The following is a 16,779-nucleotide window of genomic DNA, read 5'->3' as shown; positions in this document are numbered from 1 at the left end:
CATTCTAGCATCTTTTGTATCCTTCGAAGGTATTATTGTAATTCTCTGTTTGCAATAAAAAAAGGACAAATGACAAAATAATCATGTGGTGTAATGGTTCAAAAACTTGGTCCCTTACTCTATTATGAACTTATGACTATTTCAACCATCTCCCCTTGACCTATTCTATCCTTTTGAATGGATTAGGGGGGGGTGAGATCTTGTTACTGTATTTATGTTGCCCTATTTCGGTCCTTTCCAGGAATCTTAACGGGTAACCAACACCTTTCTTGTTGAGTCACTTAAGAAAAATAAATGCAGTATTTCCGCTATGCTGATTGCTTTAGTAGAACTTGCAAAGTGATGGATCAATTTGATACTTAGAACCACCATTTCTGATTCTGGTTTCTTAGGAGTCTTGCTGGAAAATTTAAATTTGTTTGCCTTTGGCCTCATAGTCAGGACTGGTGGCTTGGCTCTTAAAGCCCCAAAATTTTGATTCCCATGCATCGGTAGCCAAGACCTCAACATCAAAACCACTGATCATGACGCCAATACGATCATAACAAACCAGCAATTTAGCACTGCTGGCCGTTTTAAAAAAACGATCAAACAACAACTTCACTACACAACGGCACACAAGCAGAGCACGATCCAGCTTTTGCGACTGAAGGGAGACGACTTAGAAAAGGAATGAATGATCAAACGACGCTGGCAAACCAAATTGTCTTTCACAGGCTACAGCACATGTTAAATTATCGGATAAATTTAAACCACACCCAATTTCTTTCCCGGTGTACCCACACATACTAAAAGGAGGTTTCTACGATATTAATGACTATTCTACAACACGGAAAAGTCTGATTCAGGCAAGTAAAAGAAAAGGTTAACAGAATTCACTTAAGCTAGTTTATAATACATCCGAATCCTTGTGCTCCAATGAAGACTTCCTACTCCAATCCTATCCTGCTTCCGTACTAGAAGGCTGCAGCTATGTACAACGAGAGGTATCCCACAAAAGGTAGCTATGTGGTGCCTTCACTCAACCATGAGATTGAGCTCTCCCTGTTTCGACACCAAGTTCATAACAGAATGACCATCAGAAGCAAAAGAAAACAAAGGCTGAAAGAAAATGAAGGATTACACTAGTAAAGTAAAATAAAGGAATAAGGGGAGGTACCTCTTGACGATGCACTTTTGTAATTGCTCCTAGGAACCTTCTCGCCAGGAACTTTAGAGATTATGAGGGAACTTTGCAATCCCTCTAGCAACTGTAGCACAAAACATTTGACTAAAAGTTAGGCATCTAAAATAAGAATTGTGATATGGTCATTTCAGGCAAGTTGCATAACATAAGTAGACATAGCAAGTTATATAGCAGGCAACGCACTCTAGCACCACGTGCAAGCACAGAGAAAGAACACTAACCTATCTCAGATGTCCAACAAAAGGGAGTATAAAAAAGGCTAGAATAACTAAGGGCCCGTTTGTTTCCTTTCATTTTGAGAAATTGGAATTTAACTAATGGAGTAGACTATTTTTTTTAAATGTGACATAGCATAACTTTTCCAAGTGTATATATAAGTCTATCTCAAGTTTATAGGGTGAGAGATGAAAATTGATTCTATAGATTTACATGCTACTTTTCTAATGTACAATTTATAGCATATTTACTTGCTTCTCTATAACATAAATTTAGTGTATAACTATCTCTCTCTTATGATTTAGTATAATATACAAATATATTATATAGACAAATATATTAACTTAATTAGTTTTATCTAAATTATATAATTATTAGAATGAAATTCAATTCAACGAAACAAACGGGACCTAAGAGTATTTCAGAAGCCAAATTACATTTTATGCAGAGTAAACAATTAGTGAAATAAAGTGTATACTACTAAACTCAATGAGACAATGACACAAAGGACTTCAAAGGCAATGTCCAGATTAACATAAATGTGTTACAACCATGGTTTTTAAAGCGGTAAGGCGAGCAAAGGCGTTGAACCACCGCCTGGACGCCTAGGCGGCGCCTAGGCGAGGTAGGCGGGCAAGAGGCCTAGGCGTTGGACCTCCGCCTGGACGTCTAGGCGACGCCTTAAGAACAGGGGTTGCAACATAGATAAGTTCTTGTACTTACCCTTGAAGTTGGTTGAATTCGCCTGTTAGACCGTCTGGGTTCGGTAGAATCAGAAGTAGTCCTTCGGGGTTCACCAGAATCAGAATTTGCCTTTTCAGAGGTATTGAGTATACTTCTGTTTATGTTGCTAACAGTGGGAATGTATTTCTTTTTAGCTCGATTAGTAGGAACAGTAGATGCAGTTTGCAGTTCAGAAACAGAAGGAACTTCAGTTCTAAAGCCCACACCAAGCGCAGGATTATTTTTTTCTGAAGTGGACTTTTCATTGTTGGAAGTGCTTGTCGAACTTCCCGCAAAACCAAAACTCCTTTGAGAAACACAAGTATTCTGAACATGCATGGGGAAGGAATCATTTCCAGGAGCACTGCTAGCTCGAACGCTCTGAGACTTCGTAGGTTTAGGTAATCTAGACCTCGTCTCACCCACTCTCCTTCCTCTAATAGGATCAACTTTGGAATCATTTTCACGTTCCCTTGGCAATTGCGTCACCAGATGTTTCACAAATCTGTTAGATGCATTACCCTCAGAAATCTTGTCAAACTGGCCTGCGTAATAATGTTTGCTTACTTCCATAAACTTCTTCTTTCCATGTTTTGGAACACCATAGACAACCTTTGATCCTTCTTTCTGTAATCCAGGCCGTTTGAATGCAAGAGCATCAGATTTGTTCTCAACTACACTCTTCCCAATGTTGAAAACAATTTCCCCCTGAGACAAAGACAATGTCTTTAGTTCATCCGATTTTTTTGCATTGTTTGTATTCTTGTCCTTTGAAGATCCTCCCGTTTCGTCAACAACAGATAGATTGCCACCTGCTTGAAGCAAGTCTGTCTTTTGGCGTTTCTCAAGAGGTGAATCGCCCTAAGACCATAGGAATTGCAATTCAGTCATTGAGCAAACGCAGAACGTTGAATCTTAGCTACAGAGTAAAAGATAACAAGTCTAGAAAGTAAAAAAAAAAAGCAACCTTATTAGACTTGGATTTCCTTTCTCTTGCACGGGACCACTCTATCCATTGAACATCTTTCCAAACACGTGATGGACGAAGACTCCAAGCATCAACTACTAAGGATTCACCACCACCTCCAACTGGAAATGAATAACAAGGTTCAATGAAGACCACACATTACAATACATCAAGACAGTTAAAAAATAATAAACAAACCATAAATTCTGTAAAAACAAAATAAAATAGCAGTTTTAGCTCAAGTGCCTCAGAGGCATAATTGCATTGACCAGAGCTATGCCCCTACCCTCACCCAGCCCCGCCATAGTAATAAACTGGTTTGTTCTATGTATTTTGAGGTTTCTGGTTTATTCTTCATTTACATTTTTCCCAAAATCAATTGATTTCATATGATAATTGGCTATACAAAAAAGGTGGATGCCCACCATGCTTATTAATCAAGAACAAGAAAATATCATGTGCCTTCTCATTTGCAATGATACTGCCAAAGTTATTTGGTGGGGAAATCTATGTGATCTTAGATAAGGTGATTGAAACATATTGTGTACCTAATGAATGATGGGTCGGTGACCTAATTTCTAGAGTGTTGCAGGTAGTGCAGACGAGTAAAAGTAATTGCACAGATACTCGAGCTATAGCAATGTGCAGCCTCCAAATTGCAGATGATGGACCAACATACAGATGGGGAAGAGGGTCAGGACTCTTCTGAAGATTACACAGAACTTAAGAAGCTAAAGGATAACTCACTAACTCAGGTGCCTGGGCATGTAGAAACACCAGGATACTAATCGACAATGTTTCGGCCATGGGTGGAGGAGAATGAACAAGAATTTCATAAGCTGTGTTGTTTTCGCTTTAAAAAACATAAATTACTAAAATAGTTTGTTATATTAATCCTGTTTGATGTACAAGGAATATTAGTTCTGCCAATTTTAAAAATTCAATGGCACTGCCTGCTCTCACATCAATACCAGACTACCAGTAGAGCAGTGATGAATGGCAAACTACTGTTTCTAGCCTATTAAGTTCCTAAAAATGTTCAAACCAATGCAAAAGGAGAAAATGGGTGACAGGGGATAGTGGCTGCAAAAAATACCTGAAAAATGTACAACATATTTCGTCTCGTCAGTCTCATAATTCTGAGAAATAACTCCCTCTCGCCAACAGCTGAAAGAAACAAGTATCAGATAAAGTGGATGATAAACCTAAGAACACTGTTACCACAACAAATAGTGAACTCGCATCAAGCAGCAATTTAAGCTGTAATTCATGAGACAAGCAAAAGAAAAACGGTGGCGCAGCTAATCAGATATAGGTAATACCTTACCAATTTAGCTTAGGAATTTACACAAAACCTCCAATAAGACATTGGACATTGGTCAACGATTAAATCCACAATCTTACTTTAAAATAACTGAGAACCAAGCTCATTAGAGGTTGGAATGTTGGATGGTTTCAAAGATGTGTAAACTTCAATAACAAACCAACCACTATAAGAGCAAGTACAATAAGGTGATGTAAGCGGGCTGCAAAAGATGCCATGTCAGATTTTTGGTGATGTGGAAGAAAGAGAAACGGAGAGAGAAAGAAAGCGGACTGCTTGCTCACTAGTAGCCAGCTGAAAGTGGGCTGCTCATAGACTCCAAGACACTTTGTTAGCCAAAGATATGGAGCAAATATTAAATGCATAGCTTATATCATGGAAGGGTTACTATATGAGTAGGCTTTTAGTTGGCTATATATGACATAGCAACATCATAAAGCTTGTTATAGACTATATTAAGGTACCTTATGCATATAAACCATAGTTGGCTATATATTCTGATAAATGACTCCCTCTCGCCAGAGAGAGGGGGGGAGGACACACGCGACGCCGCCACCGCCTCTTCCCTGCGTCGCTGACGCCTCTTCCCGTGCCGCCACCGTCTCCTACCCTCGCCTTACTCTTGCGGCAAGGTGACCCCGATCGCCTTACCGCTTAGGCGTCATGGTAAGGCGACTAACCCCCCCCCCCCCCCCTTTTTTACCTTTTAAGCGGTAAAGTGCAAGGCGAGGCGAGGTCTTAAATATATTTAAAATAGATTAAATATTGATATTTGAGAAAGTGTTTAGGACAAAAATATTAATAAAGAAAAGAAAAAAACAGCCCAGCTAGCCCATTAAACTTAGGTCAAGCCCATTTATTCCCTCTCCAGCTGTCTCCCTCTCTCCCCTCTCCCAGCCCTCTCTCCCCGCTTCTCCCTCTCTCCCAGACGCACCAGCGCCTCCCTCCTCTCCAACCGCACCAGGCCACCAGCCCCTCCCTCTCTCCCCTCTCCCAGTCCTCTCTCTCCCCGCTTCTCCCTCTCTCCCAGCCGCCGCCGCCGCGCTGCAGCTCCCGCCTGCTTTACGCTCCAGAGCAAGGCGAGGAGGACGCCTTATGTCCCCGGCTCGCCTTACCGCCTAGGCGACGCTTAAGAGTCAACTAGGCGACACCTTTATAACCTTGCTAACAGACAAAGAAAATAGAATAGAAAGAAATTTGGTCCCAAATGCAAGTACATCGAGTAAACAAAATTTCATGTGTCTCTGTGTCCTCACATCAAATTCTCATTCTCGCTAAGTTCATCATATCATAGAACCAAATATAGGCAAAGCATTAGTTGAAAATTGAAAAAAAGTTTTAAGACCACTTTTAGAAGAAAAAAAGTGTGGGATGCTGGTTCTATGCATTTCCATCTCAAATTAGCAAAATGGAGAATGTCCAGAATTACTAGATAGTTGTGCTGAAAAGAATAAAACCAAGCTTTTTAGATGAGCATTAGCTTTTCCGTACATTCTTCAACTGCTTGGCTAAGAACAGTAATCTAACAACTACACTGTTCCTGGCTGGCAAATAGCATAGGATTTTCCATGAACATCATATAGAACACTGAATAGCATACCAATTATTGACCCATGCGTCTACATGATCTCCAATGACCCATAAACAACTGCCTGCTGTTTCCCTGCGCCGTTTCCTAGTTTTGAATTTGGAGAGGGTAGCAGGGTGTGCAAGACGTATCTGAGGCGGCTTATCCCCCTCTTGTCTCAATGGCACCCATTCTTCACGAGGACCAGTTCCTGAAAAAAAAGATCAACTGAATGAATAACTGCGAAAAAGTCAAACATGGAACGACACTATGGAAGGAGCATCACCAAAATGTTGATATGCAGGTCAATGAATGGATACTCACCATTGTGGTTGTCATAGCTGACAAAAGCATTATTTTCATTTATATCAATAACCTTAGCAGAAAACCAAGCTACTCCAAACCCAACCTTGTCAGATAAAACCTATCAAAAACAAAATGAAGTAACACTGTAAAAAGGTTGCCATAAGAATTGAGGTGGCAAATCAGACAAGACCACAGCAAGGCTGACAAACACTAGTACAGAAACAGAATAGGTAAAATTTTGAAGATGTCATTAGCATCTTAAAACGTAGGGTGACAAAGTACTCCATATTTTCAGTATCAGTAGTTTTAAAGTGATGCACATCAAACAAAATAGATTTGTCATACGGACTCAAATATGTTTTTATAACCATTACCAACATATTAACATGAAAAGGTTGAGGTACTAGCATTTTCTGATTTTTACTATATTGAATACTGATGTGGATGTAATTGGGGAGATTGGATCAATGTACGACACAATAATCAGGAAACAAGGATCAATGAATACCGTAGAGTACATACTATAAGAAAATGAATAGCAAAAGGCCCAGAATCCAGAGTCCAGAGACACCACTCTATGATCTTCATCATGTCAGAAGGGACAAAGGAGAACCACATCCAATCCAACCAAAGAAACTGACCTCAACTGCAGATCCCTTTTCAATGCCATTCCAGACAATGCTTATTGGTGATGTAACATTGGTACCATCCATTGGCACAGTGACAGGAACATTTCCTACAACCCCATGTCCTACATTAGCCAAACAGAAGGTAAATGAGTTGAAAGTGAACACTGGTCTTGATATGCCAAAAGCTAATTGTAACTTTACCTGAGTGTATTCCATATGGCTGTAATTCTTTGCAGTTTGAAAATGGCTCTGAATTCGGTAGTGCTTGATCATATTTAGGTTTCCGACCACGCTTTCTGCCAGATTTGCTAGGGTTAGCAGGTGCATCTACCTCCAATGTTTCTGTTACTAGATTATCATTACCACTTCCAGATTTATTCCTTACACTTGCAGACTTCCAATAGCCATTTGGCCCTGCTTCCAAAAGCTCTCTTAGGGTAAAAGGTAGTGGTTCTCCCATTCCAATAATGGTTCCTGCCCTGAACACAGCCTCCGCGGCAAGCTCTGCAGCTTTCAATATGGCATCCAAGTTTTCAGCACGTTTTGCAGCTGCAGATGCCTCTTCAACCCTCTTTCTAGCAGCCTCCCGTGCCACAGAAATGATGGAACCTGGGGCATGACTCTTGTCCTTAATTTTCAGGGATGATGCTGGTGTTGAACTTGACAAGATCAGTGGACTACTAATGACATCAGATTGACCAACTTCGTGATGCATGGACATTACAGATGTAAAAGAGCTAAGAGTTTCCTCTGCCATTATTTTCGCCTGCAATGCAGCCTCTGACGCCATCTTGGCAGCTTCTGCAGCTGCCTTTGCAACAGAAACTGCTGCTTCAGCAGCTGCTGCAACTGAGGTAAGCTTCTCTTCGACCTCTGGAGATAACTTGTTTCTTGAGATTGTGGATAGATTGCTCCATACGCCTTCCTTGTGCTTAACTGCCTCCATTGAGTCAAGGCTTGCACCTTTAGCCTGTGCAGTTGATTGTTCTACTGCACAACGGATCTTTTCTGAAAAGATGATTCTTTGCTCACTATCCATACCACCAGTGACCTGGTAGTTAGGTTCAGAGGCAATCTCACCCGTCTTAGGAACAAGCTTGCTACCGGATAAGGCAAATCCTGCTGTGTGCTTAATGGCAGGAGTAAAAGACGGCATGTCCATTTTGAGCTGAGGAGAAGCAATGACAGGTTGCTGTTCTGGACTTACTGAAGCTTTCTTTCTTTTTCTTGGCTTTTGTGATGTGGTGCCACACTTAGAGCTAGAAACAGCCTTCTGTTTTCCATCATTCACAACTGCTGTTGGAGAAGAAACAATAGAAGGTGCTGGACTGGGAAGAACTACACCAGATGAAACAGTATGTGAAATGGATATATTTTTGGATGACGCCCCATTTGCAGTTTCATTTGTAGGAATAGCTGGTTGCATCGATGAATCAAATATTAAGTTTTGTGGTGAAATCAACCAGGGTGCAGAACGTGGACCAGGGCTCTGAGTATACCAGGGGGCAACACCGGGAGACAGATGTCTCATGTGTGAATTATATGCAAATGGTGACACTGCCTGGCTAAAATCCAGATGAGTGCCTCGCTGCAGGTTAAATGTAGAACTACCAAAAGGTATGTTAGAAGTTGGGGAGTGTAGGGTTACAGCAGGATGTGCTGGCGCCACAATTTTGCCACCTCTTTTGCTAGCTGGCACAGATGTAATTGATGTACCCTTGCTAGCTTTCTCAGGCACAGTACTACCTGAAAACTCGTCTGGTCAGAAAAAATAGAGAAAAAAATGTCTGGCAGATATCGCTCCACTATCATTCTTCATTCATATAATTACCTATACGCGAACTTGTGGGGGTCTCTAAACTGATACAAAGTGATTTTTGATACTGAAATCTTTCAAATGCAGCTCGCCAAGCAGCCTCCCATGTAGGTTTGCCACCACTTACTGTTCAAGAAACACAAAATCTATAAGATACATAGAGGACGGCAGATGACTACATTAAACAGTGAAACCAGACAAACCAGGTTCTCCAAAAGCTGCCACCATGTAAGCCTCTCCTGGTGGCGTTCCTTGACTGTTCAAAGAAAAATACCTTATAGTATCTACATTTATAAATAAATACTCCAACCAAGCCCAAATATCATCAATTTTGTTGGGCACAAGAATTAAGGTAAGGGGTACAATGGCACTATTGCTCGTCGCTTACTGCTAGAGTTAAAGATAGGTGACAGGTCTGCTGCACCGGTTAGGGTGCAATTAAGAAGGGGGCGAAATGGAGGAATAAGGTAAAATGTACATTGGAGTTTGTCATGTATTTATAGTTGGTTCGTGTGAGATAATAAGGCTATATATGGGTTTATTATATTGGGATAAGAGTAACTTAAAGAGAATTGTAACTCACATAAGAGCTCCATAAACAAATATTTGTGCGCGTAGCTGCAAATGCTGTGCCTCTGTGAATGGAAAATTCACTAAATCTGCAGAAGAAACTGAAATATTCAAGTTTAATTTTTTAATAGCTTTGGACTGTCAAAATATAGGAGGTTTGCATACCAGAACACTCAGGGATTGGATGCTGCTGCGGTGGCGAACTTCTGCTCTTAATGCTGCCGCCTATATTAGAGTTGTCTGGGGGGCTGCCCCCAGAACTTTCAGCCACTTTCCTTTCTGATAGTTGTTCTTTACAAGCATCTATAGTAGATGTTTTCTTACTATCATCACTAGTATCCTTCAAAGAACTTCCAGCTTGAAGATTTTCTGTGACCGTCTAAAATTTGGATGCAAAACCATGTTAATATATGTCATACGCGCACGCACACACACAGAGGGAGAGAGAGAGACCTCAGTACTCTTCAAATGAAAAGGACTCCAAACAGAGCTATGTGCTTTCTCAGCAACATTGGGTGGAGCTCCCACCTCAAATGAAAAGCTTCTATCACCTCCTGCTGCACTAGTCTCCTCAGAACCAGGAGCAGATTTCATGTTTCTGGTACAGCATTGTTTTGATCTCTGAGTAGCATCAGCTGAGGCCCCACGGTCTTTAGGATCCTCAGATTGCCCACATAGTGTGTGATCAAGTAAATCATTGCTGCCATTTCCACCACCTTGGGGAAACGATTCAGCGCAACTAATCACTGAAGGGGATCCGCATGTAACCCCAGTGCAGATACCATTACCAGGTTCCAGCAAGCTTGAGCCTTCCTTTCCTTGGGATGTCACAGTACCAGGACTACAATCCGTACCATGATTTAACACTATGTCTGTACCCAACAAAAAAAAAGATGTTACTTTGCATTGGCAACAGTTAGTGTCTACGTTAGCAATGCTTACAACACTTAATATATAGACCAAAGGCTTTTGTTCCAGCTCTACAGAAAGCATAATAGAGTATGCTGAGGATACCAGCTTTACATAGATGTGTCTATCATTCCAACTCCCAATCTAAGGAAAATCCCTTGTACCCTTGAATGATATATGAAACTGTTTTATTTACATGTTTTTATGAAATATTAGTAAAAAATAACATACATCATATATATATATATATATATATATATATATATATATATATATATATATATATATATATATATATATATATATATATATATATATATGTATTGTTTATATGCCATACTATAAATATTTATAATATATACATTTGATTAAAGTTTAAAAGATAACTGACTTTTTATAAAATGTCAACTATACTCTTGACTGACCGAGTAGTCCATTTCCTCTCATAAAGAAATATTCAAAATGTGCATGCTCCTGTACTCCGTACATGATAGAGTTTGAGAAACCTAGTAATCTGAACTATGAAATGACACTGATTGCTAGGTAACCTTTAGTTAACCATTTCCACGGCTGGGTGCACCAACGCAGGCAGCGGCTGTGTCCAGCACTCCAGCCTCGGCCGACTGCGCGGAGCCTGTTCTACAGCGGCCACAGCCACACCACCACCCTCCACTCCAAGGGAAGCCGCCGCGTCGATGCCTCGCCTGACCGCGCACGGAGTCTCTGCCACTACCGACACGCCTTTAGCACAGGCGTCGAGCCCAAGCAGAGCTGCGCCGAGGGATGCTGCTGCGCCAGGTGAGCCAGGCAGCCACCGGCGAAGCCTACGCCCGTCCGGTCGGTCGCACGTACGGTCCCTGCGGCCGTGGGGACTCCTCCAGCGTAGGCGTCGAACACAACCATTCCCGTGCCGAGGCTTGCGGTGTCCTCAGCGAGCTCCGGCGTGGTCTTATGCTTGGCGACGACGGCGTCTAGGGCCGGCATATCCATGAAGATGCAGAGAACAGAGAAAGGGAAAGGTGTACTACGTGCAAAATGAGGAACGGGAGGAAAAAAGAACGAATGTTTTTTTAATCGGTGGCAATGGTGGGTAATTACCTCTTAACTTCACGAGGTTATTGAAAAATAGCGTATGTGAAGCACCCCGTTTGTTGCTTTATAAAAAAAGTGAAGTTAACCCTGTTAGAGTGGACACACTAACCAGTTCAACCAAAAGCTTAAACTAATGGGAGAAGTTAGTTTATCCACTTATACACTCCAACACCCCCACTCACGTGCAACTAGAGAAAAAGGCGCAAACACAGCCAGAGATAAAGGTGCAAACGTGGAAATAAATGGGTGGAGGCACAAATAAAGTCTCTGCCAGCATTCGAACTCGAGACCTCTGGCTTTGATACCATGTTAGAATGGACGCACTAACCAGTTCAACCCAAAAGCTTAAGCTGGTGGAAGAAGGTAGTTTTTCCACTTATACACTTCAACACCCCCACTGACGTGCAGCCAGAGAGAAAGGCGCAAACGTGAAAATAAATAGGTGGAGGCACAAATAAAGCCTTTGTCAGGATTCGAACTCGAGACCTCTGGCTTTGATACCATGTTAGAGTAGACGAACTAACAAGGTCAACCCAAAAGCTTAAGCTAATGGGAGAAGGTAGTTTATTCACTTATACACTTCAACAAACCCCAACTTCACCATTTTTTGTGAAGCTGAGCCGGTCAAGCTAGCAATGTTTGGGTACAGATTTATGGAGCTAAGCAATGTTTTCAAGTCGTCTGATTAATCGCGATTAGTCACGATTGATCGTCCAAGTCGGTTTGGACCAATCACGATTAATCGCCCTAGTCGGTCAGCCAGAACGACCAGCAAATCGTCCGACTTGAAAACATTGGAGCTAAGCTAGATTTCGTAAAGTGAAGCGGTCCCAAACACCCCCTAAGTTACTTTACTCATATTGGGGATTAAAGTCACTAACCATCAACTTTTTCCGCTCCTGAAGCCCAACATGCACATTAGACAGGTCAAAAAGGTGATAATACAACATAGGTGGCACCATAATAACTAAGATAAGCCTGGCACATGACCTATTGTGCACCTGGCAGGCTGGCACATGTTAGGGAAGACATTGTGATGCATGCATGATAGACCATAAATGTGCTAAAATTGAAACATCTATTTTTCTGCTTCAAACTGGTGAAAAGAATGAAAATAACTGCATTGACAATGTGCTAGCACAAACAACTGACCTTGCATATGTGCATTCAAATCATCACTTGCATTCAGTGGAGTTTTTACTATCTTTTCAGCCACCTTTCCAGTTGGGATACCTAACATAGGTGCCGTGGTTGGATCTATAAGATCTGTATGTATTGAAGATCTACCAGTCTGGCATTTCAGTGAAAGAGCATCTGGATGGTTACCTGAAAAAATCCCAGCGTTATCAGTTTTGCAAGTAAAATAAGCTCAAAATGCACAAGATAATTAGAAATATGCCCAACAAACTCAGGCCATGATAGGAGGAAAAATACAAAAGGCTCACCTGATTTATCCTGGGTTCCTCCTGTGGTCAAACTACCCAAAGAATTAGGATGGTCCTTGTATTTCTCCTTTTCTGTAGCAGAAACAGTATCACTATAAACGGCAATGTTTGAATCCATGGGCACAGCTGGCATTTCCCCTCCTTGTTCAGAGCCAGGAGAAATACCATCGTTTTCTTGATCTCCTAAAGCAGATTTAGTGCCTTCCTTGAATGGCTCCTCATTATTCACTGTGGACGTTCTCAAATCCTTTTCGTCTAGTAAAACAGAAGAATCAACAGAAGAAACACCTATTGAACAACCATTATTATCCTCAGAAGTAGCAACGTTGTCAGTAACAATGGTAGGCATGACACCACTGCTAGAACTGATCACTGATGCTGAAATTTTCTCTTGAAACCCAGAAGTAGAAAGGAGTAAATTTGTGCTTTTAGGCTCCTCTCCTAAAGCAGGCAATTCGTGTTCCTCAAATGACCTCTCATGATTTAACGAAGGACTGTTTGGTTCCTCTGAAGCATTCAAAGTGTCAGCTGCACAGTTTTCAGGTGCAATACTGTCGGAAAGGCCAACCTTATTGTTGGATGTACCAGTAGCATTTTCTTCATGATAATTTTCTATCATTTGCTCAATGCTCCCTGAAACTGCTGGTATTTCCTCCCCAGTTGCCTTTTCTCCCATGTCACCACTTTTTAGCTTGTCAACAGAACCTTGATTGTACTCCAGCACTACATGTTTTGATTCATCATATGTATAGCAGGTGTTTGTACTATTCGTTTCAGTGTTGTTTGTTTCTTCAGGAACACAAGTGGCATCGGTAATTTTACTTTTGGGAGACACAGAACTGACAGGATGTGGATTAGAATTTCTTGGGTCTGCCTCAGATTGGTGAGAGATAAGAGAATTTGAACCAATACTAAACTCCTTAACAACAAGCTCATTGCTCCTGTGAACTGAACTTTTCAGGCCTTCAGTTCCATGTTGCACTGCTAAAAAAGATGGTTGAAGAGTGATGTTCACTTTATGGCAAGTATCATCGCTCCTGTGCAGCATCTTAACTGGATTTGTGATGGCTTCTAGTAATCCATCAGAACTTTTTGACAATAGAGTTTCATTGCTTGGTGGACTGGACAAGTTTACAGCGCCCAAGGACTGACCAGCACATGACAAATTTTGCAGTTCTTGTAGTCCACCTTCAACTTTATTTTCATTGATATGGCAAAACTTCGAATCTTGAGGAGTAACAACAGCCTCAGATTCTTTAATATCTTTCTTGAAGTGATATGAATCAGTATATATGTTCTGCAGGGGAGCCAACTCTGGGAAAGATTCATTATTCAATTTCTTTGAATCTACTTCAGCTGAGGGTACATTAAATTTGTCCAAAGAATTATCATCATGGCCTGCCCCAAAATAGTTGCCAACAGTTGGGCAGCTTCCTGGTGTGTTGTTTGAAGAGGACAACTTCTCACCTGTAAGGCACTTCTCAGCAACAGAATCTGCTGCCTGCGCAGCTTTCTTGTCCAGTAAGAAAGGCACAAAATGTTCAAGCTGAGACTCAGTGTTTGAAAGGTCAGCAGTCATTCTAGAATGAGTGCTCCAAGACTGATCTTTCTCAGTTGGCACTACAGTACTATCTGTCGGGGAGGTACTAGATTTAGGATGAACACTCGATTGATCAGTTTGACTGTCCATACCAATTAACTGAAGGTGAGCATTACTGTCCATGTTACCAGTTGTCTCATTTCCTCCCACTGATTTCAATAGCATTTCGACAGATTCTGTGGACGTTGCCTCTGACCAGACATTATTAGTTTTAGATATCGAGCAAGATTCAGCTGCGCTAGAGCTAAAATCAACAACACTGCTTCCAGTGGACAGAACCTCAATCCAGCTATTCTCGTGCCCTTGTACGCTGAAAAATGCTTCTGAATCTATCAAATTATCAAATCGAAGATGGCCTTGTAGTTGGTCCTCGATATCAAGTTTTGGCAGTGCAAATGGTCGCAAACCTGATGGGAATTTGCTACTTCCTACACCAGCTAGTTGAAAATTTTGGCTCTGAAAATCAGTATCGTCATGGTCCATGGGTGTATGCCTGCAAAATAGAGAGTTCAAAACATATAAAGTCAAAGTTCCAACAAGTCAAACATAAATCAGCAACTTTGCAGCAAGCAAGCTAAATATATTGGAGCATCATATTTATATATAACATAATTCATATATGGGAGCAAAAGTACTCAGACGGCCACGGATGTGTGAACATCATTGCAACAAACAACATCATGTGTGAGTGTGTATCAGTGTACGTGAGAAATTTAAGGCAGTAGGCAGCATCTCAGACGACTCTACAAGACTGCCACCTAGTACAAAGTAATGATGCTTGTTGTATAACAAATAACCCGCACCAAAATTGCAGTACTGACTGAACCATAAAGACTGGTGTGGCTGTTTTAAAATAGCCAAAAGGGAAGTACAAATTCTACATTTGCTAGCAGAACATTCTCAGTCAACTAAGACCGTACTCCCTCCTGTCCCATGAATAGAACACGTGTGGTGCACTTTGACCTCAGGACCATGAGCTCGCTAGCACTAAACTCCCAGCAAAACATTACTCTAAGCAAGTAAAGCTGTAATTTACAGCGGTCGGATTGAACTTGAACCAAGCCCCAAACCAGTCTGACCGCAAAAAAAACACATGAGGCTACTGAAAACAAAAGGCTCCAAATCCCAATTCCCAGAGTCAAGCAGGAATTCGTAACTACGCCTTCAAAACTACCCGAAAACAATATCAAGTGCCACCCATCCCAAACCCTAACCCACCAAGCTGCGCGCGCGACCCGGGCGAGCCACTACTTGCCTCGTACCCTGCGGCACAAAAACGAGGCACGTCGCGTGAAGAAGAAAAATATAAGGAGGAATGGGAAAGTACCGAGAGGGACTCGCTCGCCCTTCTACCACCCTCCATCAGTGAGCGGAGTCGTCGAAACCTTAGATCCTGCAGGGCGGCGGCGGCGGATGCTCATACCCCGGCGCCCGGCGCCGGAAACCCTAGCTCCTGCAGCAGCGACGGAGGCGAACTCTAAGCGGCGGGGGCAGAGGCTGTGGCCGGCGATGAACGGCAAGTAGCGTAGGCGAGCGGGAGCGGGAGCGGGAGCAAAGAGCGGAGCAGGGTGGAGACAGGAGTGTGCCTTGCGGTGGACTGGTGGTCCATGGTCGGGTGGGGGGCTTTGTGGTTCGGCTGTGCAGGATGTACGCGGCCCGCGCACCGGGCACACCAGTAACTTGCGCACAGCTGGATCGGGTGATTGGGACTGGATCGGGTGATTGGGGCTTCTTCGATGGCATGTTTGGAGGGCCTGGGCTGCCTGGCTCAGGCAGCATTTTTCAGCCGTCAATCAAACAGGCCTTGAGAGCCTGGGACTGGAGTGGCTTTCAGTTTTAGGTCTGGGTTGGTCCGCCGAAGCCGAGGAGGCGAGGACACGAAGCGGCGGCTTGCACGTGAAAAAAACTCACTGGATCAGACGGCGCCCTTGCGGGCGCTCTATCCGGCACTGAAAAAATATTAAGTGAATAATGACTAAATTTATAATAATTTTTTTAATTTGACAAGCAAGAAAGAAGGTACTTAACAGAACATAGATAGCCTGAAAATAATCCACATTATAGTTGCAGCACCACACTAAAACACGGATCATAGCATGACGCTGAGGCTTGTTCTAGCTGGAAACTGGTCCAGAAGAAGACTACATAATCCAAGTCTATGTCTACCTGACACAGCGGGGGGCAGGCAACTAAACGAGATGTATATACAAGGTACTGGTAGCGGTCTCTTGGCCGATACAATCTAGACAGCTAGGTACATAAACATTACACTACTACAAGTGGAGAGTCATTCAATCCACAAAAAGCCAGCGAAACAATCTACCCACAAAAGCGATAAAGATGTCCATCTGCAGAGGCGACTAAGATGTACATCCACAAAAGGAAAGTCATCATCTCTCAGAAAGCAGGTTTGTCAAGGCTGCAAAAAA

The 16,779-nt window shown here is 42.2% G+C and overlaps 1 protein-coding gene across 7 annotated transcripts; it reads right to left on the bottom strand.

The window, feature by feature from the left end:
- Positions 1-664: 664 nt before the first annotated feature.
- On the bottom strand, positions 665-16,070 carry LOC100382533 (uncharacterized). 7 transcript variants are annotated; one of them, XM_020543763.2, is made up of 17 exons: positions 15,678-16,070; positions 12,751-14,843; positions 12,458-12,631; positions 9,758-10,176; positions 9,470-9,683; positions 9,318-9,393; positions 8,938-8,990; positions 8,750-8,860; positions 7,120-8,664; positions 6,931-7,040; positions 6,308-6,407; positions 6,017-6,194; positions 4,189-4,259; positions 3,093-3,214; positions 2,126-2,986; positions 1,160-1,250; positions 665-1,044 (listed from the first exon to the last, which is right to left on the bottom strand). In XM_020543763.2, exons 2-17 carry the CDS (start codon positions 14,831-14,833, stop codon positions 1,022-1,024), a joined length of 6,231 nt encoding a protein of 2,076 aa, XP_020399352.1. In that variant the 5' UTR covers positions 14,834-14,843; positions 15,678-16,070; the 3' UTR covers positions 665-1,021. The 7 variants fall into 7 exon arrangements, with proteins under 7 accessions (XP_020399352.1, XP_020399353.1, XP_020399354.1 ...); XM_020543764.3 differs by having other exon boundaries at positions 6,931-7,025; positions 9,318-9,405; positions 15,678-16,065; XM_020543765.2 differs by having other exon boundaries at positions 6,931-7,025; positions 15,678-16,065.
- Between the last annotated feature and the right edge of the window lie 709 nt (positions 16,071-16,779).

The sequence above is a fragment of the Zea mays genome, chromosome 9 (genome assembly GCF_902167145.1).
Source record: "Zea mays cultivar B73 chromosome 9, Zm-B73-REFERENCE-NAM-5.0, whole genome shotgun sequence".
NCBI lineage: Eukaryota > Viridiplantae > Streptophyta > Magnoliopsida > Poales > Poaceae > Zea > Zea mays.
Note: the sequence above shows the minus strand (reverse complement) of the source record. Positions and strands in the feature narration are given on the sequence as shown.